Genomic DNA, 26,203 nt, shown 5'->3' with positions numbered 1-26,203 from the left:
AAAAATAAAAGTACTCATTATTTCAAAATAATGTTTTGTTGAATCATAAATTTTAAAAAGAGTCAAGTTCGGTATTTTATACTCAAGTTCAGTTTGTCACGTTGGAGAATTTTAGCTGGCTTATTAATTCATCAGAGTGAAAAATTCAATTGAATAGTCTACTATGTTGTGGTGAAAATAATATACTGAAAGGCCCACTAGAAACCAAACACAAATCTCAATTTCCTCAAATTGGTACAAGAAATACAATATAAATACAGTTGGTTGGCATTTGTAATACTTCTAAAAACACGTTCTATATGAGCAATGCATAATATAAATTCTTAAAATATTTATTTCAGTGAAAAAATACAAGGAAGCTCTAATACAGTGAGTAACTTGAGTATTATGGAATAGGTCATAAATTATGTTAAAATTGAAATCCATTAGGCATTATTAAATTGGATTAAACTTGAGGCTTTGGCAGACAAGTGAAATTCTAAAATACTAGAATCACCAAAAGCAAACTTGCTGAACATTTACCAAAAAAATTTTTCCCCTCCAAACTATTCAACCACCTGGCAGAGTATAGCTTTCTCCCCTATAAGTATAAAATTACTTGCATAGGCATTTTCAGGACCTGTCAACAAACTTATTATATACAAATATTATCAAATTATAATATAAATCCAATTAACCATATAATCTTACAGAATGATTCTTTCTTTAAAAAATTGAGAGATGAACTAAAGTAATCCAGACTCATGTTTCAGAAGCTTGAATTATTTTCATTTCAAATAACTCAACTGCTATTTAGGGTGCTAAAATGTGATGTTTTTCTAATTAATCCAAATTGACAATAAATTGTTAAACATTATCTGTTTAATAATGTGCTACTGTAGCTAACAGTTTGCTACAGTTAAATCAATAGTTGTTTTAAAATCTGCAATGTTAATGTCAATTCTAAATGCTACAGTTAGAGAGCCAGTCTGAGGAAAAAGCAAATAACCACAAAATCATTCAAACAAAAACACAGCTAAATAATAGTGTACCTTATTCTTTTTTTTTTGTACCTTATTCTTATGAACCCAGTTTAGAGCATTATTTTGGTAAGACTTGTAATTTAAAAGATAGAGATAAAAATATATAAGACAAACTTTTAACTTTGTTTTATTAACTTATATTTCTGCCTGTAGGTAAATAAAATGACCAACAGAGGGTGCCAATCAGCCACTTTGTTGCTCAAAAATCTGTATTAAAATTGGTCAAGTAAATACATATTATCCTATTTTATATTGTTCCATATGGTAATTTAAAATAGCATTTCTTTTCCAGAATTAACAAGATACAATGAGAAATAACACAATGATGAAAGAATTTTATATTAACAAAGCATTTAGAAGAATTCTAAATACTATTCTATTATTTCAAAGCAGGTTATAAAATTCTTCACCTCTTGTGCAAATAAGTGAAAACTAAAACACACAGAAATGCTTAATGTGGACTTTTAAACCATCCTAAAACTATGTGGTATAAAATTAATACCTTCATAACTATGTTAAGCTGGGAAGATGAGTTTTCTACTTCAAACCTTGAGACAACAACCTCTTTTCAACAGATACCAAACAATATAAAGTTTAAAAAAATAATTAATGTCTTAACTATACCATGTTTTATTGTAGAAATACCAGGAGTACATAATTTTCACTGGCAACCCACATTTTTATTTTTGTTTATATTGTAGTATATAAGCAATTAAACTAGGCAATTGGAGTATGAGAAACTAGTTTTTGTGGCATTATTAAAATCAGAATTATGGTGAATGATACCTAAAATTAGGTACTATAAATGTCTTTGACTAGTATTATTTTCACAAAGCCAAATACAGTTTTAAGAAGTTAAGGCAAGAGATAGACTAGTGGGTTGGGGCAGAGGAGAATATTATTGCTAAAATGTAAGCTCTGCAAGAATAGGGATTTTTTTGTCTATTCTGTTCACTGCTCAATCACCAGTGCCTGGTATACAGCTCAGTACATTCTAAGGCATTCAGTAAAGACTTAGTGAATACTAAATGAAGTAAAATAGGATATGTCTTTTTGGTAGAGCAAGCAGTAGATTTAGACTAAAGTCTTAGGTGTGACTCTTATCCATCAATAACTGGTTAATGAGTTGCTGTTAATCTCTTAGCCTCAGCAACCTCATCTGTAAAATGCAGGAAGTATCTACTTACCTCACAGCTACTGAATGCAATATTTTTAATGTATTCTGAATCATTCTTAGAAATGCTACACAAATACTAGGATTACTTTGTGAGTGTTTGTATTTTTGGCTTCAGTATTAACTTGGAGCTTATGTGGAAGAGGCACTAAATCATTTGTTAAAGTGATCAGAGTATGACTTTCCAGTTTGTGTAAAATAATGGTAGCCACCTAAACTGGAATCTCTCCAGGAAATCCTACAAAAGGTTTCACGTCAACAAGGAAAGCAAAATCATCTACAGCCCACACCGACAGCATAACTAGAAAAGAGACTATCACAAACTTCAATTTACATGTAAGAGAGGAAACTGACAACTGAAAACATCAAAACCAGTTCCTGGAGGCCTTACACAAGTAAAGAGTCTGGTATTGCAAAACGCAAATAAGATCAACTTATGATCTCCTCTAGAAGATCATAAGAAAAGAGAATGGATATAAAACCAGTGCTACCACAGCACTGGTAGGGGCTCCAAAATAATTCTGGTTCAGAAGTTGTTAGTCTTGTGGAGAAGACAGACATGCAATAGGGGAGGTATCCTTTGAAGACTGGGCCATGAAAAAAAAAAGGGAGGAGGAGGAGGGGAGAGGGACAGGGAGGGGGAGGAGGAAGAGGAGAAGAAGGAGAAAGCAGCTTAAGTTAAAAACCCTAAGAAACAAACCAGTATCAAAGTATCAGAAAACCAACCAACCAACATCCCAAAAGGAACCATTTATTAAAGAAACTACTTTTCATAGTTCCAATAATAGAAAACACTCTTGAACTAAGAAACCAAGTAAGCCTTTTTACCCAACCCCCTCCCCACCGTCATCACTTGGCCCAGGAAAATGCTATATCCTACGTATTTCATTTTGTTTCATTAGGAACAACAACAAAAAAGGATCCAAACACCCATAGAAAGCTATTATAAAGTGAAAGTAGAAACAATCAGAATGCTTCAGCTGATAAAAATACCCCATCAAAAACTTTCCAAAAAATATAGAATAACAAACAAGGTAACACGATACTCCAAAATAAATTACGTGTAGCTAAGTAAGCTATTGCAAATATGAGAGAAACCATGAATCTGAAATCTAACACCTCACATTAGTAAAGGATAAAGAGCAGGTAAATAATGCAAAAAGAAGAAAAAAAAATAAGAGAACAAGGAAAGAAGCTGGAAAAAATTAAATCATCTCTAAAATGAAGAGTAAATACAAGGTGCCCAAGGACAAAAATATAAAACTGAAAGTACACTAAGGGACACAGTGGATGAGAACCCAAAGAATCAAAAGAACAAAAATAAAATAAAGAGTTTAAAAACATCAAAGAAAAAGTGAAAGACATAGAAGACAGGCAAAGAAGATCCAACTTGTGTGCAACTGGAGTCCTTACATAAGAAAAATAAAATAATGAGATAGGACAGAATTAATGTTTTCTGGAGGCTTTAATTCCAGGAAAACCTGAAAATAAAAGAACTGAATCTACATATTTAAAAGGCACTAAATGAGCTAAAATGCTCAGCCGTAGTCACATTCCAGTAAAATTACCAGCCTTTAAGATAAAGAAAACATCTTTCAGCTTCCAGATAAAAAGACCAAGTCATTTACAGGGAAAAAAATCAGTCCACAAAGGAAAAAAAAATTAGACATTAGATTTGTTGATAACACGACAACAATGGAGCAAGGTATTCAAGAAGCTCAAGGAAAGAAAGTGTTGGCCAAGGATTTTGTATCTAGCCAAGCTGCACTTTAGGTACCAACACTAAAGAAAAGCACTTTAAACATGCAAGAATGTGAAGAAAACTGCACTCAGGTTGTGGAATCTACTAGCTCATGAGTTTCCTCTAAACAAGAGATAATTTTGGAAAGTACAACAAAAGGACAGGTAGTGAACATTATATATATTTAATTGCAGATCAAAGACTAAAACAAAGGTGAAGTTACAAGTACAAGATTAGTATGTAAACACTATCCACCTACCAAAGGAGAAATACAACCCTAAAAAAAAAAAGAAAGGTAGAGAAGAAAGACATGGGAAAATAGAGTAAGTTCATTGATTTCTACACAGAAAATATTAAGTGGAAACAAAATGATATCGTTTAAAGCAGAAAAACAAAATAGGAAAAGCCTAAGAAAAAAAGAACTAAGGTCATTATAAAGTTATCAGTATATATATATACTGATATATATATATACATACAGTATATATACAGTATATATATACAGTATATATATATATACTGATATATTTATAAATATAAAGTTCTAGTAACTTCTATGACCAATAAAACTCTTCTTAAATTAAATAAAGAAAACAGACCAGGCTTCCCTGGTTGCACAGTGGTTAAGAATCCGTCTGCCAATGCAGGGGACACAGGTTCAAGCCCTGGTCCGCGAAGACCCCACATGCCGCGGAGCAACTAAGCCCATGTGTCACAGCTACTGAGCCTGCGCCCTAGAGCCTGCGAGCCACACGTACTGAAGCCCATGTGCCTAGATAGGGCCCATGCTCTGCAACAAGAGAAGCCACTGCAATGAGGAGCCCATGCACCGCAACAAAGAGTACCCCCGCTCGCCGCAACTACAGAAAGCCCACGCACAGCAACGAAGACCCAACGCAGCCAAAAATAAATTAATTAATATTTAAAAAAAAGAAAACAGACCACAGGGTAAAAGACAAGCTATAATTATAATACACGTAAGTTAACATAACATAAAAGAACATATGACAAAGCTGAAACCAAATATATCAGTAATATATATGTAAGTATGCTTAACTCCTCTAGTAAAAGGATTTTCAGATAGGCTCATAATGTAAAACCAAACTCTGGGATGAATACAAGAAACACACCTTCAACCAAACAATTCATAAAGGCTAATAAACTAAAGAGATGGGCAAAGATACACCAAACAAATGCAAACAATAAGAAATCAGGGTATATGATCTTGTTATCAGGAAACTGTAGAACTCAGATCCAAAAGCATTATAGGACAACAACAACAAAAGGACACTTTTATAATGCTAAAGGCTGCAATTGGCAATAAATATATAACAAGTACTAAAGTACCAAATGTTTCATAAAACATTAAGTACAGGATATACAAGGGTAAGACAGCAAAACCTTAATAACAAAAATCTTAACCTATCTCTTTCAGTCCAAGATAGTTCAAGTGGTCAAAAGATAAAAACATAATCAATAACATAAATCTTTTGCATATATATAAATATATATATACATATCGAACTTCGTACTCTGAAAAATGAAATATAACTTCAAAAGCCCATGACAGTCATGAAAACTGACCATATTAAGTCAGAAAGAAAATTTCAAAATATTTCATAAAGTAGAAAAAACTAAAAATTTATTTGCTCAAGATGCAACAAAATGAATTTATCTTCTGGTAATGTTGGAATAGCTCGTATCAGAGAAATTCTCCCATAGAAAACAATATAAAATATGGAAAAACTATTAAAAAACAACTACCTGAAGGGACTGGCAAGCAACCAAAACCAGGAAGAAATTAGAGAAAAGTCAACCCCAGAGGAAAGAAATGGCACCATGGTATATTCATACAGTGAAATATTACTTACCAATAAAGAGGAACAAATCACTGATACATGCTAGCTACCTGAAGAATCTCAAAAGTATTATGCTGATGAAAAGGATAGGGCACACACTGGACAATTCCATTTGTATTAAGTTCTAGAATAGGCAAAACATATGGTGGGGAAAAAAAAAGCAGAACAGTGGCTGCCTCTTGAAGTGGGGACAGAGGCAGGTACTACTAATCCAGCTTTGGGGAAAAAGAAATACAACATATCCAGAAAGCATGATTTATTCAAAGAGGGAAAAAAAGGCAACCCCAAACTGACACAAGTAACAAATGACTGTTTATGAAACTGATAACATAACCATACAGAGAGAAAAAGATCATTTTAAGTAACTTTTAAACATAGTCTCCTAACCCTTTATCCACAAGAATGTATGTATATTTGTATGTATACACACATACACACTCACAAAAAGGAACTTTCTTTGAACTGCATCATAAAAAATAAGATGAATTGACAGATAAATAAAAGGATATAGGATAAAGTAAATATAGTAAAATATTAACTGCAGACTCTAGGTGATGGATATATCAGTCTTCACTGTACAATTCTTTTAACTTTTCTGTATATTGGAAAGTTTCCATAATTTCTGTACATTGGAAAAGAACTACAAGGACATCTTGAACTTGCTCAGGTGGGTTTATGTCAGCAATCATATTGGTACTATAATTATGAAACTATTTTATATAATCATAGTATAAAACAAATAAGAAACATATAAAACAAATAAGGAAATATATTACTGTTGGTTAGCAATTAAGATTTTCAGCATAAGAAAAAGAGATACAAATATAAAGTAATTCAAGAAAACAAAGCCTATAAATATCACTATAAACTCATGATTTTTAAAAAAGTCTTTCCCATAGCTATGTCCTTTTCAAGGCCTAAAAGAAGTGATCCCCAATAACAATGAGCACACCTAGTGCCCACATCTTGGTTTCAAAGTACTCTTCACCATTAAAGGGAATCAGGAGTCATTAGAGAAATGGCCGACTCTAGGTCTAAGGCACAGAAAATACAAGGCAACCCTGGGTCACCTTTTGGGCCGGAAAGTAAGAAAGTTCTTAAAGACTTATATAGAAGCAGGTCAAAAGAAAAAAGAAGCCAGTTTGACGGAACTTCCATTGAACAAAATTAGGAAAATTTAATCTATCAAAATGATTAATGACTATAAATGATAAAACATTGAATAAATAAAAATCCACAAATCTGTGGAGAGAGAAAGAAGAGGAATGGCCTTCCTTACAGAAGAATATTAGCTAAAAAGTATAGAAAAAATAATAGAATTAGATAATCACTGTCTTGTAAAGCCCTAATAATTTAGGCAAGGATCATAAATGGATACAGTCATTAAGTGAAAGCTTGTTGGATAACAGAATATTCTCCCAGCCCCAATATAATAACCCAAAGGTTACTTATGAATTGCAAAGGGAAAACCATTATATCACAGAGGAGAAATGTGGCAACTGCCATCTAAACCAAGGGATCAAACTCAGCATCATTTAGAGCGGTAAAAACAAACATCACATCGTACCACACTGGCAGCATATACAGTACCCAACCTAACCAAGAAAAATTCTTGCAAAAAAAATGTTTAACCTGAGTCTGATTAAGTCTGATCCAACTTCCAGTTACAGCAAAAACAGGGAAGGTGAGAAAAGGTTCAATAATACCAAAAGAAACAATTAGATGATGGGGTTTGTGGGAGGCTACCCCAAAATATGCCAAAGTGGAATGTTGACTATTTTGAATTAAAGTCACTTGAGAGGACTTTCCTGGTGGTGCAGTGGTAAAGAATCCTCCTGCCAATGTAGGGGACACGGGCTCGAGCCCTGGTGCGGGAAGATCCCACATGCCGTGGTGCAACTAAGCCCGTGAGCCACAACTACTGAGCCCGCGTGCCACAACTACTGAAGCCCACGTGCCTGCAGCCTGTGCTCCGCAACAAGAGAAGCCACCGCAATGCGAAGCCTGTGAACCACAATGAAGAACAGCCCCTGCTTGCCGCAACTAGAGAAAGCCCGCGTGCAGCAACAAAGACCCAACACAGCCAAAAATAAATAAATAAATAAATTTATTAAAAATAAAATGAAATCAAGTCACTTGAGAAACAGCCCATGCAAGAAGAACACACTAACCCTCCTTTGTTCCCCTGAAAGCAGGAAACAAAGCTCCCATGGGAAGATATCCTCCCTATGCTGGCGGATGGAGGGCATCCTTATTACCAGAGATACAGAGTTTGGGGCAGAGGAAGCTGTATAAACAAACTTTATTACTTCTTCATTAATTTGCTACTGCAAGCCCAAACCCTTTTGTTTTGTCAAATCTTCACAAATAATTTACTCTTTGTCTAAAAAGGTGTATAAACAACATGCTTTGGTCACCTCTTGAGTCTTATACCTATGGGACCACCATATGTACGAAATTAAATTTCTTTTTCTCCTATTAATCTGTCTTGTACCTATTTAATTATTAGACCAGTCAAAAGAACCAAGAGGGGTAGAGCAGAAATTCTTCCCTCCCCTAAATAGACAAATATACAGTGCAGAATATTTTTAAAGGATATTTTTTAAAGTCTAGACTCTTCAAAGCATCAATGGCAAGGAGTTTTTAGATAAAGGTAAAATGATTAAAGAAACATAACCAAATGAATCTTGACTGAATTCTGGTTTTGGAAAAGGAACTATAAAGAATTTTCTTTTGACAACTAGGTAAAATTGAATATGGACTGAATATTAGTGGATGATTATGCAATTACTGTCAATATTTTATATATGATAACCATATTTTGGTTATATAGGAGAATGTTCTTGTTTTTAGAAGATATACGCTGAACTACTGAGATATACATGCCATGTTGTCTGCAACTTATTTTCAAATGGTTCAACACAGAAAAAGAAAAATGTGTATATGTGTACATGCATGCATGCATATGTGTGTGAGCATGTGTCTGTGTGTATGAGTACCAAGATAGAGAAGGAGAATGGATGAACATATATGGCAAACTATTAACTGGTCCTTCCAGGTGGAGAATATACATGACGTCTATACTATTCTTAAACTTTTTACATATGAAATTTCATAATAAAAAGTTGGTTTTAAAAAAGTGAACGAAATAGAAAATAGTAAATGATAATCTGGAACATGTCAAGCACAGAGGCCAACAAAAACAGGAAGAACCTAAGAACATGGAAGAAAGTAACAAGAAGAAAAATGAGTAACTGCCATATAATTAACTGTTATTAAATTATAAGCCCTATTTGCTCATCATACACATGGAAGGGAGGAGGAGGCAAAACGTTATGAAGCACAAATTAAATTGTTCTTAAATAGTTATATAGCACTGTTAGGTGTTCTGGGGATACAAAGAAGAAAGAGAAAAGAATCAACATTAGTTGAGTTGCCTCCAAGCTCCAGCCACTAAATCCTCGAAAGTGACCGTATGAAATGAGCGGTGATATCATCTCTACTTCTTCATCTAATAAGTAAGAACCAACATTGTCCCTGCCCCTAAAAGTTTATAATTTAATTGATAATACATGCTCATAAATGGAATACAGAATATTAGAATATAATATACTACAGTGAGATATTCATGGTTCAGATGCTACTAGAACTAAAAGGAGGCAAATAATCATTTTTTGAGTCCTTACTATGAGCATAAAGGAAGAAATGATCTTTTTCTGAATACAATTTCAAAGGAAACTTTGATGATGCAAGTAGGGTATTGCAGAGCAAAAGAGGTCTTATGAAATGGGAATGGAAGATAGGGCACTTCGGTATAAGCAAAAGCACTGGAGACAGAAAAATTCAAGAACTGTTTTGGGGATACAGATCAAGCATTTGGCTGAAATAACTCCGTAAAGTAGAAAGTTAAGAACTAATTTGTAAACTACTATGAAAGTAGTTTGAGATCAGACCACGAAGATCCTGGAATGCGATGCCTACCTAAGGAATTTTAGTAAATGGAAACCATTAGCTGTTTTTTAAGAAGTGGACCAATATAAGCAAGTCTTTTAAGTAGGTATATATGGCTATAACATGCAGGGAAAAGGCAGGGAGATAGTCTCATTTACCACTTAAAAGACTAGCATACTGACAGACTGCTGTAACCAAGTAATCCTACCCTTTGAACTAATAAGGCAGTCAGCTGTCCATGCTCCACTCCATACCCTCACTAGCTACTGTCTACTCAACCTAGAAAACTTTCCATATTCTACTTTTTTTTTGAGTCACCCTGACTCTATTATGAATTTTACACAAACCTGGGTATCTTTCGCATATTTAGATGTAAAAAATAGTATACCAGAAGGTGTTTCATAATTATGAATTTTACACAACTCTATTATGAATTTTACACAAACCTGGGTATCGTTCGCATATTTAGATGTAAAAAATAGATAGTATACCAGAAGGTGTTTCATAATTACATACATTTAAGGAGAACAAAGCTTCTGTTACATTATTAGAACAGTATGGTAATGGAACATTTAACCAATTACCAATATTCTCAGATAGGTGGTTAAAAAAAAGAATAAATGATATGACTATATCACTGATTTCTCAAGTGGGGTTCCTCAACTAAACCAGAGAATGACTATTTTCTCAATTCTCCCAAGAATGGTACCAAACTAGTAGTATTCTAAATACACGGAAGTTAAGTCATTGTATACAATGCATGTCTTGGGGCATTAGGGCTTAACTCTTTCCTGGAACCCCAGTTTAAACAGGCTGTAAAATGAAGTAAGACTATTTGCTTACTTTAATAAACTCATAATAAATTGAGAAATAAGTGAAACTGTTTGCAGAATGGTTGTTACTGTATCAAGAGGACCTTGAGTAAATATCTATTAAAATAACCCAAAACTCATGCACTAGTTTTTATCTCATTTATCTCATCAAAAGTTACTTATTTGATCACTTCTCTGCCTGTTCTTAAATATTTTCCCTAAAAATTTATTATTTCAATTATTTTGTCTCACCATCCTTTTCAATACTCTACTGCCAGATAACTTCTTAAACACCCATTTTATCATGCCTCTTTCTCACTGAAAATAAAATGGTAAAAGATAAACAATGAAATAAATGTAAAGTCCTATAACAACTTAACAGGGCAACTTGGGGTAGTACAAAATACATGGGCTTCTCTGGGGAGGGTTAAGCAAGGCTCAGGCTTTTAAGTCGTTTGGGTTCACATCCTAGTCACAGAGTCACTGTGTGCCCTTTGAAACAGTTATCTAATATTTTCCAAGTTCCTGTTCCCAAATCTTTAATAAAGAGGTTTATACCTCTCTCAGTTTGTGATGTGGTATTTGTGAAACCCTAGCACAGTATCTGGCACCTGGAAAGGCTGTCAGTCAATACCAGTTAACCTGATGTCATTGTAAACTTTCTTGAATTTTGCTACCCACCTCCTTTTCAACTTTGGCTTGATCTTCAGCCTCAACCAAACACATCTCTTCAATGTTCTTGAATTCATGCTCATTTTTCACCCTAAGCTTTTGTTTTGCTATTTTTCTTACTTTTAATCTGCTTTCTTCCTACTCAACAAACCAAACTCTACCCATCCTTTATGATCTGGAAGATTCAGACCCAATTCTTCCATTAGACCTTCCTCGAGTCTACCATTTCTTACTGATGTGATTCTTCTTTGAAAGAGTCTAGATGTATTGTCTGTATTAATTTTTTTTACATTTTATCATAAAATTTTAGAGAAGGTAGACTAGTGGTAGGCAGGAGGCTCGTTAAAATGCTATTTTAATTCTGGTAGCAAAGTAAAAGTGGAGCACTTTTCTATCTTAAAGACCATCAAAACCAAGCTAAGGAACAGACCACCGAGTCTCTAAAGGTAAGGTATTTGACTGCTGAATATACAAACATACTCACATTTCGACAAATTCTGTTCTTTGAATTTGGATACAGTAGCACAATACTAAATAAGTGTTCTACAAGTAGTAGATAGTCAATAAATATTGGATTGACTAATCAAATGGCATAATTTACATAACTTTCTTCAAGGAACTAAAAAAACGATCATGGGATTCTCTTTTATCTTTAGATCATTTTTATGTAGTAAGAAGGAAAGTACTATAATTTCCAGTTACGTTTGATCAGTAACCTCAGGTTATATCTGTACATAACAAAATGAAGTTGTAAACAAAATAATTCATATAGAATATTCAGATTTTTTAAAGAAATAATTCAATAATTAATGGAGGCAAGGAGTGATGAACAAATATAAATGTTCAAATATAAAACAAATATAGCATCAAAGCTATTTTCATCTATCAAAGATAATCAGTAAAGAAACTGAAAATTGTACACACCTTCAGTTGAGAGTCCCAGATATTTTTTCTTATCTTTGTTATATAAATCCAACAGGAATTAAGCTTATTTAACATTTTTCCAAATCAGCAACTTCAGGAAAGTTGTTAAAGAAAATGGCCAGTTCACAATTCGTTATACTTAAAGAACATGAATATGAAGGGTAGACATGATTCCCGGAGGAACATTCCATGTAACTGTGAGAAATGATATAATACTGAGTGTTTAGTCCCACACTGTACTTAAACCAGTGCTTCTAAAATTCTTCCACTTAAACAGTCCCGCCCCTTGACAACATATTGTTATAAAGGCTGGGAGAAGGAACATGTATCCCGATGAGCAGCATAATCCAAAACCATGCCACAATCCTAAATTCCTAATGCTTTATCTTAAAAATTCATGCTATAAAAAGATACGCCATATTTATTCTTTGGCTTTGCATATCTTGTGATACAAAATCATCTACTCTAAGTAATATATTTGACACAGCTGGTGAAGCACTGACTTAGTCCAGTGTATGTGTATCTGAAAAGTATTTTCCTGGATTATGATACTGGAATAATTTCATTTTATAATGCCAGGGATAAATAATAGTGAAAATTGTTTGACATACATTGAGTACTAATTACATAAAAGGTATTATTAGGTTTTTAATATATATCATCTTAATTTTCAAAATGTAAATATTATTATGTCAACTGTAATGAAGGAAATAAGGCACAAAGAGATTAAATAGCTATCCCAAGGGAATAAAGCTAATAAATATTAGCCACTTCGTACGTGTTTATTATACGATTTCATCAATATTCTATTTTTACAAAAATCTCTTTCTCTGACCTGTGTTTTTACCTTACTTTTCAAGAATTTCATGGAGGTGTACCATGAACAGCCCAATCAATGGCCACTAATGTCGAAAAAGAAACTTTTAATTAGTGTTACAGCTTTAAGACTGATCAACAATGAATAATGTGAAACCATTTATATTAAAAAGGAAACCAGGGCTTCCCTGGTGGCGCAGTGGTTGAGAGTCCGCCTGCCGATGCAGGGGACGCGGGTTCGTGCCCAGGTCCGGGAAGATCCCACATGCCGCGGAGCGGCTGGGCCCATGAGCCATGGCTGCTGAGCCGCGCGTCCGGAGCCTGTGCTCCGCAACGGGAGAGGCCACAACAGTGAGAGGCCCGTGTACCACAAAAAAAAAAAAAAAAAAAGGAAACCAATATCTAGCCACTAAATCGAGTCAATCCTAAGGTCCAAATAAGGCTTGGCATTGTAAATAGGATAGGATGTAAATTTCATACACAAACTCTAGACCTGACCCAAAAAGGCAGCATGTAGTGACAGAGAGAACAAGGACCAGAAGTTACTTAGCAAATGATAAGTAACCTCTCATTAGCTTCTGTCACTAGTTAGAACACTCACTAGTGTTCTAGCGTCACTAGTGTCACTCAAGTGTCCTTGAGTAAGTCACTTGCCTCTCTGGAACTTACACTCAACATATGAAAGGAATGTGTTACCAGATTTTTAAGTTCCCTTCCATTCATATCTTTAAGTCTATTCATAGCTTTAATCCCATTCATAGCTTTAATTCCATTTATATCTTTAATTTTGCTGCCCACTCATTTCAATTTCTAAGTTTCCATTACTCTCAGCTAGTATCTTTTTATCAGTTTATTTTTAAGCAATTAGTTTTTTTTTTTAATTTACATTTCTATACACTCAGATATCAGTCTTAGTCCTTCTTCTTAAAATATTTCCTCACTCCTTGCTTCTTAACCACTTCATTTTACAATCTGGAAGTACTGAACACAACAAAACTGGCCAGTAAAAACTGCTGCCTTAATAGTAAGTTTACTCTGAGCCCTACTTAAAAATGTTTATGATATCAGAGGCTACTTCAGTGTAATTTTTAAAAGCTTTGATGATTTGACATTTCAGGTTAAATTATATGGTGTTGTTTTTTTCGTTTTTTGGGGTTTTTTTTTGCGATATGCGGGCCTCTCACTATTGTGGCCTCTCCCCTTGCGGAACACAGGCTCCGGACGCGCAGGCTCAGTGGCCATGGCTCATGGGCCCAGCTGCTCCGCGGCATGTGGGATCTTCCCGGACCGGGGCACGAACCCGTGTCCCCTGCATTGGCAGGCGGACTCTCAACCACTGCGCCACCAGGCAAGCCCTATATGGTGTTTTTAATGTAAATACTTAAGTACATTAAAAGCCATAGGTAAACAATGTCACTAACCATCTTCCAGTTTGATTTGCAATCTGCTCTTCTAATTTCTGCAGCTCCAATGTGTAAGCCATTATTCGAGCATTGCACACCATGAGATTCTTAACCGCATGCAAAATCTGGTCTTTCTGAGTGCTCAGAGAAAGGAGTTTCCATACCCCTTCTCGTATTCGCATCTCTAAATGTATTTTTTCTTGAATGCTGCAGTCCTTAAAAAAAAGAGAGAGAAAAAGCATTTTTAAAAGGTAGCAAAACCCAAAATTATAACATTTCTTTTTACCCCTAATAGATGGAAAATGTACTATCTAGTATTATAATTTTATAATACATTGGGAAAGTAACAAAGTTTTAGTGTATGATAGTATAAAATCTTTTAAAGGCTCTGTGCAAAATCTTAATTTCTTGCTTTATTAGGAAGTCTTTACAATCTACTGGATAAACAGAACAGAAACAAAGGTGAGAAATAATATATATTCTTACTGTAACTGTACAAGGTTGAACAGTGTCCCCCACATATTCCTGTCCTCCTAGAACCTTAGAATGTAACCTTATTTGGACATACTTTTGCAGATGTAATTAGTTAAGATGAGGTCATACTGGATTAGTGTGGGCCCTAAATCCAATGACTGTTGGCCTCATAGGAAAGCCAAGTGAAGACACAGAGGGATACATAGAGAACTCCATGTGAAGATGAAGGCAGAGACTGGAGTAATGAGTCTACAAGCCACGGAACACCAAGTATTGCCAGCAACCACCAGAAGCTGGAAAAGGCAAGGACAGATTCTTCTCTAGTCCCTTCAGCAGGAACATGGCCCTGCAGGTACCCTGCTTTCAGACTTCTGGACTCCAAAACTCTGAGAGAACAAATTTCTGCTGTTTTAAGCCACTCAGTTTTGGTAATTTGTTATGGCAGCCTCAGGAAACCAATACAAGAATATAATAACCAATGTGAACAATACAGCACGTGCATGTATTATGTAAGTTGCACTGTGAGATGGCAAGATGTAACTGATGACACTAAATTAACCAAGGAAAAACTTTCTAAAAGAACAGATGCTGAATAAAGGAACTAAGGTTTAACAGCAGAGAGGTAACAGGCTATTTGTTAGGGTAAGCAATGTAAATAAACTCTCAGAAGCAAGAGAGTGAAAGAACTATGCTAAGAAAATGTCAGAAGCTTTAGCTACCTGGAACAGAGATTTAGAACACAGTTTTTGGATATATTTATTTTAGCTTTAAGAGTCACCATGAAACTACTAAATCATTTTAGTTCTGAAAGTCTTTCATTCTGTACAATGATCTTAAAATGGCCTGGCTCTATAAACAAGTTTCATACGTAACATCAAAATTCTATAAACTGAAATGTATTTTTCTGATTTAAATTCAGTGACTTTTTAAAAACTATAAATCACTAGATACTCTTTAATATACTACAAACATGTAATAATGCTTCAGTATGTCTATTTCTAAAAATGAAGAGATCATCCTAGCTTCTGCAGTTAAAAAAAACAAAAAATGAACGCTATAGTTTACCTTTTAACTGGAATAAAATTTATATCAAAAATCTGAATGAATCTAATAACAAAATTTCCAGATATTGAAAGGACAATCTTTTCAAAAAGAAAAGCTGAAAGTTAGAGCAATAGTCTATGATTACCCAAAAAGAAAAACTGCAGATGATTTAACTTGATTATCCAAATCAATCAAATGTGCTATTCACACGCAGAAAACAGATCTGTTTAATTACCTCCTGTAATTACATCATGTAATCGCCACATAAAAACCTTCTTTTGTAGTATAACTCAAAACTGATGTACTATATAAATGTAGTCATTTGCTGCTTTTCCTTCTTTACACATGACTGAATTTCAACAACTCCATCTCATCTTTTTATGACTTGTCAGTCCCAAAGTAAATTCTTCTTTAATGTAATTAGTAATCAATTATAAGAATTATCTATGTGACCCATATGTCTATAGAAATAAACTCTGGCAGGCGGGTTAGCATTAGAGAGTCTACTTAGGGAGAAACTTGAAAGTGGGATGAATAACTTTACCCCACAACTCAAATATAAACGAATACCATCTGGTGCCATTAAATTCAAGTTTGCTTTTTAAATACTACAGTCAGGCAGCCAGTTTAAATACTACAGTCAGGCAGCCAGTTGAAGGACTAGCACAGTCCTTCTTAAAGCTGGCTGCACATTAGAATCACCTCAGGCAGAGAGGAAGGGCCTTACAAAAGTACCTAAGCTTATGACCTACCCCCAAACAATTAGGATCTCTGGAGGTGGAACCTGCTCTTTTATTTAAAGCTCCCCTGGTGATTCAGTGCACAGCCACGGCAGAGAACCAGGGCTGCACTACTTGAAATTCCCCAGCCATCTGGAAAGTTGCAACAACCTTTAGAAACCAGTAGGTGGCCAGAGACAACACTAAGGAATCAGTTCGGTCTTCTAAAGGTTTCCATCTGGTAAATGAAGATTGTCTTTCTTCACTTATTGATAAAGACTTCATAAAAGTAGAGAGGCATGGGATATAGTGGAGAAAGGAAATGTAAAGTCAGGGTTTAAAAAAAATTACAGTATTTTTAAGATTAAATATTCAGTAAGGAAATGAGATATAGCTAGCAGATATTATATTAGAATTCTGTCCTTTAGAGCAGTGGGCAGCAAACTATAGCCTGGCCAGTACCTGTTTTTGTAAATAAAGTTGTACTGGAGCACAGTCATGCCCGTTTGTGTTGTCTATGGCTACTTTCAAGCTACAAAGGCAGAGCTGAATAATTTCAAAAGAGACTGTGTGGCCCACAAAGCTGAAAATATTTACTATTTGTCCTTTTACAGAAGTGGTTTGCTGATCCCTAACCCAGCCAAATGAACATACTTAGTAAACTATGACCTTACCTCCCCTGCTCTACAGTGAGTGGATGTGGATCTGGGAGGGCTGACAGAGACGGATAAATTAAGTGTATGCATTTTTTTTATTGGAGCATAGTTGATTTAAAATGTTGTGCTAGTTTCTTTTTTTAACACATTCAGGGTGAAAAAAAGGACCATTGTATTAGCCAGTTTTGTGTTCTCCATACAAGTTCTTTTAGTATAGTATATACTATAATACATAGTACACATCTATACTTTACATGCAGAGAAAACATCTCTGGTCAAGCAAACTACTCTAGCCAAGAAAAACATAATGGAGTCAAAGGATTTGTTTTAAGTTAAAAAGGGGTACAAAGTGCTCCTAGGCTAGGAGTGATGTCTAGTGCGAACCACAGAGAGAACAATGATCAGGTAATGAGGGTGGCATTCAATGATGATGCTTACTGACCTCAAAGAGGAAGAGTAGGGAGCGAAAATCATCACTGCCTCAACCATAATGGCAGAGTCAAGACTGACTAGGGCCCATGACAAAAGCATGTTTCCCTGTATGCATCCCTCTTAGAAGTGTGTGAATTCAAGCCTCCAAGAAGAGCGGAGAATGGGGAGAGAGCCTTCCTTTTGTTATTTCTTCTTCAATTTTCTAAATAAGGGCTTGCTGTCAGGTCAAAGAGAAGCCTTATCTCGTAGGTATTTAAAGTCAGGCAGGTAAAAATAAATGGATAGGGCAAGGCTAAGAATGAAACAGATGATTTAAATGTGCAAACTTAGATAATGTAGAAAATGGAAATATACTAGATTTTAAGAGCTAGAAGGGCACAAAGGAAGTACAAAGAAAATGACTTTAGTGTTGGAATTAGGCACTGACTAAAAAAAAGTAAAAAAACAAACGAAGTTGGGCTGCTGGTAAGAAAACTGTAGTAATCCAGATAGAAACTATCACCCACCTAATGGGTATAGTTAAACCATGTTAGCTAAGAGAGCAAGATGAAAAAGATTGCAGAAGAGTATATACAGTATACATTCTTTCCAAAAGAAATTTTGTGTATTTTAAGAGTTGTTTACATACAGAGAAAAGTCTAGAAGTTGTTAACAGTGCTCATTCTGGGGAATGGAATTGGAGAAAGAATTCTTAAATTCATGTTTCTGTCTATGTTTATTTTTCTGCAATGAGAAAATATTATTTCTCAAATTTTATTTTTATAAAAATTTCAAAAGCTTAAACATTTGTAAGAAAAGGTAGGTGGCTATGCCAACTATTCAGATGAATGGGACAAAAGATAATAACAAAAATAAGTCATCTCTCAAGCATGTATGAGTGCTAGGTACTGTGGCAAGTACTTTAAAGAGGTTCTCAAATTCCAACAAATTTCTGTGATAAGCAGTTTACCATTCTACAACTGCAGAAACTGCAACTTAGAAAAGACAGGTAACTTATTCAAGGCTGCACAACAAACAGAGTTGGATTTTACCTTAATCTGACTCCAAAGCCAATATTCTATGCTGTGAGTAGTCACAGATGACTCCAAGGTTTGAGTAGAGGTGTTACACTAGTGAGTGACCATCTCAAAATCTTTGGTGCTATCCCTATCTGACGGCAGGTTCATTAGGATCAAAGGAAACACAGAGACAGTGTTAGTCAAGTATAAAATTCTCTTACTGACCCTCAATATTCCTGTTAGGTTAAAACCTATTACTATTTTGCAATTTTTCTCCAAGATCCAAACAGAAGGAATTCCACAACTCAATTATTTTAATTTGTTGCTGCCTAAGAATCTTTAAGTAATGTACTTTCCTACATGTAAATAATCCAGCCGTTACGTATATTTAAATATTTCTTTTCATTCCATGTAGCTAAACTTCTTTTATGACCTTATCCTCTTATCTCTTTTGTACCATACAAAAACATTTACTGGTGCACACAGCTCAAGAAATATACTTGATCGGCCTCACCAACACCTACATGGTAAGTGCAAGAACCTCAAGATCACCAATTCACTAGAAATCAAATTTAAAAAAATAATTAGTACAATCAAAGGGAAACGGAGCAGGACCCTGTGGTCCTTGCCCCCCATGTCCTCAGCCTGCCTTTTTGCCCGTGGAAAAACTTGAGTCAAACGATAAGTTTAATCAGAGAAGTGAGAATATGCAGAAGCAAAGAAAAGCAGTCAAATGGGACAAAACAATAATAATTTAGTCAGTAAGCCAAGTCGAGGGCCTTCAGTTCCTTCTCAAGGGCTATAGGTAATATTCTGAGCCACATCCTGGGAGCTGTCTGATAGGTACTGAAACCCCCAGCAGGTGGACGTTAACTACATGGCGACCAGACTGCGCCGAGACATAAGCTGCCAGAATCCGAGAACTAGCCTCAAAGAAATGGGAACAAACCAACCCTGGAACTGAAGGTTAACTGTGCTTAAAATAATCACGACGACACTGGTCAGACCACTGCAAGACCAATTTCAAGAAGGCTGTCAGAGCTGGCTGTGCCGTTTCCACATGTGGCCCCTCCCTCTGTCTACAGAAGCTCATGTCCAGAGGTTGTCAGCGGGGCAGAGTCAGCCTTTGGACAGGCGTCCAACACTGCACCCCACCACCCGACCCCGGCCTTTGCCGGCATCCAAAACAAAGCAAACTCCTTTCCACCAATCTTGCCTCTTTATTGGCTTTTGAGCAGCCAGCAGCCGGGCCCCAATTTCGGTAACAAAAGTACATAACAGGATAGAACAGAAAAGAAACACTCTGCATCGAAATGTTTGAAATTTTTGGAAATGCTGGCATAACACAGCATAAATTACTGATAAAGTTACTGCCCTCTTTGCATAACGACTCAAGGTCTTGCTTTCCTTTTCACAGCATTATGGAGACTTCCTAACAATTTTCTATCTGCTGAGGGTTCTAAGGTTTACAGAAAAGAAAATGCGTTGCTAAGCAAAGGTAATAGGTGGGACCATACAAAATTGTTAATATTCTACCAATTTTGACCTACAAAACTCGGAATTTCATATGGTTTAATCTACTTTAAAAATAGGGAAAACACGGTGGAGAGTAAACTGGAAGTGGAGATCCAGATCAAAGACATCAGAGTTCTAAGTCCCATCTTTTAAGTTCTCTTTAAAGGTTAAGAGTGGAAAGTATAAACTTTTAATAACTGCCAAGAAATAATGTTGGACTATATTAAGTAGAAAGGTTCCTAACACACATTTTACATGGATAAATACCGAACACCAAACTTCTCTCCTATCCAATTCAAAAAGAATCCACTATCAGACCAACTTTTTCTCGAGTTCAGCGGTTGCAGTTTACTTCTCCACCCTCTCCACCAAGTTTATACTGTGTGTAGACAAAGCTCCTGCAGTGATTGTGCTTTGCGTCAAATCTAGTAATAAGCCAAGTGTCCTCCACGGGCCTCGGGTGGGCTCCCGGGATATCCCGGGGCTCCCATTCCCCCTGCGTCACCCACCCTTGCAAAAAGACAAGCGTCCCAATCCTGGGAGGAGGGGCGGCGGACAGGTGCGCCCCAAAACGCGCTTCAAGACTCCGGCGTCGCTTCCCCATTCCGGGCCTGTTTCCTCCCTAAGAAAATTGGGGGAGAGGGTGGGGAGACGGGAACGGGGAGATTTCCAAGCTCCATTAAGGCCTCAAAAGTGCAGTCGCCTAGTTCTTTGTTCCTGGCCACGGCGGAATACGAGACGCGAAGGGGCCGGGGGGGGGGGGGAATTTCCCGTCGTCCAGGCAAAACGACCGCTTGAGGACCTGAAGCCGGCTCCCTTCCTCACTCACCTGCTGAGCGGGAAGCCCCGCCGGGCGGAGCTCGGGTCCCCTCAGGATCTGCCCCTCCATCACCAGCGCCACAGCCTGGGCCGCCGCCACTCTTCCAAAGGTAAGATTTGAAAAGCCCGCCCCTGACTGGAGCAGCGGAGGACGCCAACCGCCGGGACGTCCCGGCCGTACCAAGTCCCGGCGTAGAGGGGGCGAGGGGGCCTGCGAGCCGGCGCGCGCACGCGCAGTGGGCGCGCCCCGCGCCGCCCACGCCTGAACGTTGCGGAGACCCGAGTTCTCAGTGCCCGCTGGACAATAGGGAGCGGTGGGCCGACTTAAGGCAATGCTTGGGGTGTGGGCGGGCCTGAGACAGGAGTAGGCGGGATCGTGGGGAAAGCACTGGTCAATGAGAGCACCTGACCTGGTGCACGATTTCGGCTGCTGGTTTTCAAGGCCAGCCTTTTGCGCAGGGAGCTTTCGGCCTGCATCCCACCGTAGGCCCTCCAAAGCGCTCGGGGTGGGCTGACCCAAGGCTGCAGTCCCTGGACTCCCACAGACAACCCGTGGTCTCACTCCCAGAGAACCAAATGACACGGCCCCCAGCGATCACTCACACACAGCGCAGATTGTCACCCGGGGTCACTTAGAGATCATGGCCTTATTAATCAGGCTGGTGAGACACCGTGTCAGGCATTTCACAAGCCCTTTTCTTGTGTCCACAGTGTTTCTTTGTAATTCCAGATGCCCCTCCCCCCCAGCCGAGTAGTCTGTTATTTCTTGCAAAAAACCTCTTTCATTACTCTTTCCCCACCAACATCCAAAGTGACAGCTGAAAGAGGTATCATTTCCCCAGAGTCCCATTTCTTGCTGTCACTAAAGACCAATATAAAGACCCTTTTAATCATATTGGGAAACTAATTATTGGGAATTAAATATAATGGCAAAGCATGGAATCTTTAAAAATCAAAATTGAAGTGCCAAAGATTTCAGGCCTTTGTAAACTCTTTAAAAATCCACAGTCCTGGACTTCCCTGGTGGTGCAGTGGTTAAGAATCTGCCTGCCAATGCAGGGGACATGGGTTTGAGCCCTGGTTGGGGAAGATCCCACATGCTGCAGAGGAACTACACTGTGCGCCACAACTGCTGAGCCTGTGTTCTAGAGCCCATGAGCCACAACTACTGAGCCCATGTGCCACAACTACTGAAGCCCACACGCCTGGAGCCTGTGCTCCGCAAGACAAGCCACTGCAATGAGAAGACTGCGCACCACACCAAATAGTAGCCCCCACTCGCCACAACTAGAAAAAGCCTGTGCACAGCAACAAAGACCCACACAGCCAAAAATAAATAAATAAACAAATTTATTAAAAACAACAACAAAAAATATCCACAGTCCTTCCCTTGAAAAGGCAACAGAAGTCTCTGGCTTCTGACAATTTTTTCTCCTGAGGGTAGAATCTATCAAATCAACCATCCCAGCTCACCTCCTAAAGGCCTAGGTCACTTTTCATTCCATATATAAAGTGACTGTTTATTTGCCTGAGACAGTCCTTGTTTGGGTCTGTCGTCCCAATGTCCCACAAATCTTGTCTTGTCCTAGGCAAAGTGGATATTAAGTTATGTGGTCACATTATCCACAAGACTTTTTTAAACCAGTTAGTTTGGAGATGAATTTGTGAAAATGTAAAGAAAGCCCTTTCTCTCAAAAGGGTAGTTTGCCTCTTCAAGGCCCTGGACCAAGTGACACTAGAAGCTGCCCATCTAAGAATGGCTCTCCCCTTACATTAGGAATGTATGGGTCATTAGGGATGACCCATATCCTTACACACAACTATGAAATATGTAGAGTTCAAAACTACCAATACAGAGTTCAACTCATTCTCTCCAAACACAGATCTGAATTCTAGAGTCATTAGGTACCCTTCTCCCCTTATGCACACCTCTCTCTCATGCTTACCACTTTGTGGTATAATTATCCCCTATTCAAAGTGAGCCTTATGAGCCTAGTATAGTACCTGACTCAGAAATACACACAGGGTACTCGTTATCAGCCATATATTATTTCTCATATACACAGCTCTCAGACTCAGAACAAAATACTGAGAGAAACCATCACTTCATGGAAATAGGACCAAGCCAACCATTTTTTTGTTTGTTTGTTTTTAAAGAATTGTTTATATACTGAACCTGGGGCAGATTAGATACACAACCAATTTTAAATTTACATCTTTTAACTCAGTTTTAACTGTTTAAACACACACACACACACACACACACACACACACAGGCGTGTGCGCAGGCGCAAATTGGCATGCAACAGTTGTCCTAAGGTAAAACACAGTCACCTTAAACTGATGCAAGTTTTTTCACCCAAGGTTGAAAAATCGTTTATCCTGAACATGAAAATCTGTAACAAATTTAATTATATAAAACTCGTTACTTGTAGTTTTCCCCTTGTGAAATTCCAAAAAAAAAAAAAAATGTACAAGTAACTAATATAGATCAGTCACAACGTAATCGTGGATCATCCCCACACCAAAACCAGATGCTCCTTTAATTTTAAAGGAGACCATCATCAGAGACCACGAGAAAGTCATTTTGTTTTATACGAAACAAAATTCCACGTGCCAAAAAAGCAAGACCCAAGAAAAACAAAAACAAAAACCTTAGTACTGACAGTGATGTTCAGTACCCTAATTAAAGTAGCAAAATGCCACTAATCAAAAATAAAATAGCAAGCCAACAAATTTTAAATTGGACACTGATGTAGGAATATTTGATGAGTAAATACTAGGTATATAATTGGAGATGCATTTATACTAGAAAAAAGAGACCTAGGAAAGGTCATATTTAGTAATTATCTGTAGAACAGACAGTTGCTATTAAAACTTTTCTCTTTGGAGAAGAAGATACAATGAGGTTCTATCTCTTTATTACTCATCAAGGGATGTACCCAGGAAGTGCTTAAGACACAACTATTATGGTGATTAAAATACCTCAGAGTAGGAATGCTATTTCTTTATTTATACTCAGGTCCTTTCTTATTACTGCTAATTTCATCAAACATAGTTTTCTCTGGTGTATGTGATGTACATAAAAATTGAATAATCTATGAAAACTATCAAATGATTAAAGGTTTCACATGCAGTGGTTTGATCAGCTTGAGGGTGAATGAATGAGCGAATTTAACAACTCCCAGAAAGTAAGAAGTACTACATTTCACCGTCTCAAATGCTTGACAGGTGACACTTGGGCATCTCTCATTTGAGAGCTAACAGCCCACCCACTTGGGCTCGCACAGTAGGTGGTTTCTCACTCAACTGCCCAGGTGTAGGAGCTTCAGCCAGAGGTTGAGTGATGGAATTACTGTCCTATCAATATCACTTCCCATTATAAGTTCAACATTTAATACTAATTATAAGTATTAATTATAGCTAATACAACAAATAAATAATATTTAGTAATTAATAAATAAATAGAAAATCAGTATTTGACATAAATAGAACAGCCAATTTAGATAATACTAATAAATATTAAAGTACATTTTTCTTCTCTTTATTCACCGTATTCCTCTTTTTAACTCTCTAAAAGGCCAAAAGAAAGAAAAATACTGAATTTGAAATCAGCTTTCTTACATAATAGACCCATTACTTTCAAAAATGTGATTTGCCCCAGAACAGGTAACTGTTGTGGTTTCTGGTATCCTCCTGGACATTCTTTTTTTTTCTCTTTTTTTTTTTTTTTTTGCGGTACGCGGGCCTCTCACTGTTGTGGCCTCTCCCGTTTGCGGAGCACAGGCTCCGGACGCGCAGGCTCAGTGGCCATGGCTCACAGGCCCAGCCGCTCTGCGGCATGTGGGATCTTCCCGGACTGGGGCACGAACCTGTGTCCGCTGTATCGGCAGGTGGACTCTCAACCACTGCGCCACCAGGGAAGCCCTGGACATTCTTTTTTTAAAAACCCTATTAAATAATCATATTGGAGCTTCCTTTACTCATCTGGATACTTACATTATCTTGTCGGTAATGAATTTAGAATGAACTTCATAGACTAGAGCTGTATCTTGAATTATAAACATAAAAAAGAAGGAACTGAAGTAAAGATGCTAAGCAGAAGTGCAGCATTTGCTTAAATGAATAAGCCATCATCTATAAACAGCCGAAGCGTCATATAATCATAAGGGGGATATGGAATACGGAGTCTGAGGACTTATTAGCCCTGTGACCTTGGGCAAGCCACTCAGTGTCCTTATCCATAAAACAAGTATAATAATACCCAACTTCTCTTTTAGAAGTTGTTGAGAGACTCAAATGAGATAAGATTTGTGAGAGTGCTTTGTAAACTGGCTATCCCACATAAACATGAGGCATTGCTACTGCAGGAAGAAAACACCAGTGCCTATGAGCTAACGTACAGGACCTGAGGAACACTGAGAACTGAATGAGAAAAGCTTATGTGAATAGGGTTGGATATATTCAAGATATATTACCCACCACTGAAAAATAATACCTAGATTATATAGGGAGAATTCCTACAAATCAAAAAAAGTCCCAGTGGAAAATGATCAAAAGTTATGGTAGGCACATATTACAGGACAGTAAATCCAAATGGCAAATAAAATGTGAAAAGTTGCTCAAATTTATCATTAGCTTTAACCTGTAAAATTGAGATAATATTTTATAGTCACTAGATTGGTAACAATAAGTTTGATAATACTAAGGATTGGTGAAAGTGAAAATCAAGAAAATATTATACACTGGTAGAGGGGATGTAACTTTGTTCAATCACTTTGGAAAAAAAATCAGAACTATCTTAACAGAGTTGAAAATGGGAATACCCAGCAATTCCACTCTTAGATCTATATATCCTTAGATAAACTCTTGCAAATGTGCACCAGCAACACTGCTTGTAATAACAAAAATATTAAGACAATCCGAATGTTCATTTCAGGAGAATGGGCAAAAAAATTGTGGTGATTTACCCAATGGAATATTATATATCAACAAAAATGAATGAACCATAGATACATGTAACATCATGCCTGAGTCTTAGAAATACTGAATGAAGAAAGCAAGTTGAAGAAGAGTACATAAAATATATAATTTTTATAAAGATGAATAAGAGAATCTAAACAATACATTGCTTAGGAATACATACATATACTTATATATGTATTTACAAGT

The 26,203-nt window shown here is 36.8% G+C and overlaps 1 protein-coding gene across 4 annotated transcripts in view; it reads right to left on the bottom strand.

Moving 5' to 3' along the window:
• Nucleotides 1–21,282, bottom strand: part of RTKN2 (rhotekin 2) — an 81,033-nt gene extending 59,751 nt beyond the window's left edge. For 2 of the 4 annotated variants that reach the window (XR_010935984.1, XM_067710843.1), the window contains exons 1-2: nt 21,042–21,282; nt 14,393–14,589 (exon numbers count right to left, since the gene is read on the bottom strand). Coding sequence is in view for 1 of the 4 variants with exons in the window: in XM_067710843.1 (XP_067566944.1) it covers nt 14,393–14,589; nt 21,042–21,101 (257 nt within the window). In the remaining 3 variants the exon portion in view is untranslated. Of the gene's footprint in view, nt 1–12,155; nt 12,351–14,392; nt 14,590–21,041 lie in introns of those variants that run through there. The other 2 variants (XM_067710845.1, XM_067710846.1) reach the window with 2 other exon arrangements.
• Nucleotides 21,283–26,203: the final 4,921 nt, after the last annotated feature.

This window comes from Pseudorca crassidens, chromosome 16, assembly GCF_039906515.1.
Source record: "Pseudorca crassidens isolate mPseCra1 chromosome 16, mPseCra1.hap1, whole genome shotgun sequence".
In the NCBI taxonomy this organism is placed as follows: Eukaryota; Metazoa; Chordata; class Mammalia; order Artiodactyla; family Delphinidae; genus Pseudorca; species Pseudorca crassidens.
Note: the sequence above shows the minus strand (reverse complement) of the source record. Positions and strands in the feature narration are given on the sequence as shown.